At 32.0% G+C, this 1679-nt stretch overlaps 1 protein-coding gene across 1 annotated transcript; it reads right to left on the bottom strand.

Moving 5' to 3' along the window:
- Window positions 1-25: 25 nt before the first annotated feature.
- LOC124420664 (membralin-like) lies at window positions 26-1665 on the bottom strand. The gene is made up of 4 exons (XM_046954215.1): window positions 1517-1665; window positions 648-740; window positions 271-434; window positions 26-195 (listed from the first exon to the last, which is right to left on the bottom strand). The coding sequence occupies exons 1-4, from the start codon at window positions 1585-1587 to the stop codon at window positions 26-28; spliced, it is 498 nt and encodes a 165-aa protein (XP_046810171.1). The 5' UTR covers window positions 1588-1665.
- Between the last annotated feature and the right edge of the window lie 14 nt (window positions 1666-1679).

The following is a 1679-nucleotide window of genomic DNA, read 5'->3' as shown; positions in this document are numbered from 1 at the left end:
AAAATAGTAAACCATACTAATACACTCACCCCAGCAATTCTTTTAATAGAAATTTACTAAATTTATCACCAAAACATTTATTATTTAAAGGATCCAATTGCACCACACGCACTGGAATTTGTAAACGTTTACGTGTAGCAGGTGATAAACGTAAATGACCATATTCCAAAGAATATTCTACTATATACTGTTCATCTAAAACAAAAATAAGTATAAAACATTAATTATAATAAAAAAAAAACTAAATAAATTTACTAATCTTATACTCACCATCATCATTATCATTATTTTCATTATATTCAGCATTTAATTGTTTATATTTTAAGTAATCGGCATAAGTAGACTCGTGTTGCAAATAGTAAGTATAAGTCTCATTTGTGGCATATTTATGATGATACAATTGATTTTTAGTTTTCGGTCCAATACCATAGAAACTGTAAATTTTTGTTTGTTTAAGTTTTAGAAAATAAAATGATGAATTCAAATTGGATGTCGCTGTGACAGCGTAAAAGAATAATATAAAAAGTATGTATATAAAAATAGAACTTATGCAAAGAGAATAATTTTTGTTTCAACAAAAATTTATTTTGTATAAGTTATTATTTTTTGTTTATTAGAATTCATTTGATGGCTGTACTTATACTTACTAGTCGTATTGAAGTTTACGCATAAAGTTTTCGTGTGCTTGATTTTTTTCATAGATTTCCAAACGTTTATCTAGATTAGGTATAACTTCAACTCTGTAAAGATAATAGAAAACACACAAATATGATTCACAAGTTTTTCTTTATACACTAGTATTGACCAGTATTCTAGGCAATATACAAATATGTGGACTAGTCAGTAGACTTGTCTTTGAACTAGTCAACAGAATAGAATGTGGACTACTCAGTAGACTAGTCTGTGGACTAGTCTTTACACTTGTCTTCGAACTAGTTAGTAGACTTGCCTTTGAACTAGTCCATAGACTAGTCTGTGGACTAGTCAGTAGATTTATCTATGGACTAGTCGGTAGACTTGTCTACGAACTAGTCAGTAGACTTGACTATGGACTAGTCAGTATACTTGACTAAGGATTAGTCAGTTGTAGTGTCTATGGAATAGTCACTAGACTAGTCTGTGGACTACTCAGTAGACAAGTCTGCGGACTAGTCTGTGGACTAGTTAGTAGTAGTATTAGTAGTTGTCTATGAACTAGTCACTAGTCATACCTATGGACTAGTCAGTAGACTTGTGTGTGGCCTAGTCAGTAGACTTGTCTTTGGACTAGTCAGTTGATTAGTCACAAGATTTGTCTATGGACTATTCGGTAGACTTTGTCAATAGACTACTCTCTGTAATAGTAGACTTGTCCGTGAACAGGTCACCAGAATAGTCTTGGAACTTGTCAATACAGTAGTGCTGGGACTTTTGAACAACCTGAGGATTAGTTCAGACTATTATCTTGTTCACAGACTAGATCTTAAGTAAATTACCATTTTCTGGCCAATAAGGTATTCGACATGTTACTACTTACCTTAAAACACCATCTCGAGGCCAATCTTGTACATGTTCCAAACATGTAGCTGGATTTTTAATGAATGACATGTGTATATAAACTAAAGCCGAAAAGAACAGCAAAGCTTTAATTAAGAAAAAATACTCCAAAGTGCGTTGAAACGGTCTGAAAAAGAGAAAAA

This window comes from Lucilia cuprina, chromosome 6, assembly GCF_022045245.1.
Source record: "Lucilia cuprina isolate Lc7/37 chromosome 6, ASM2204524v1, whole genome shotgun sequence".
NCBI classification, from domain to species: domain Eukaryota; kingdom Metazoa; phylum Arthropoda; class Insecta; order Diptera; family Calliphoridae; genus Lucilia; species Lucilia cuprina.
The sequence above is the reverse complement of the archived record's forward strand: the minus strand, read 5'-3'. Positions and strand labels throughout refer to the sequence as shown.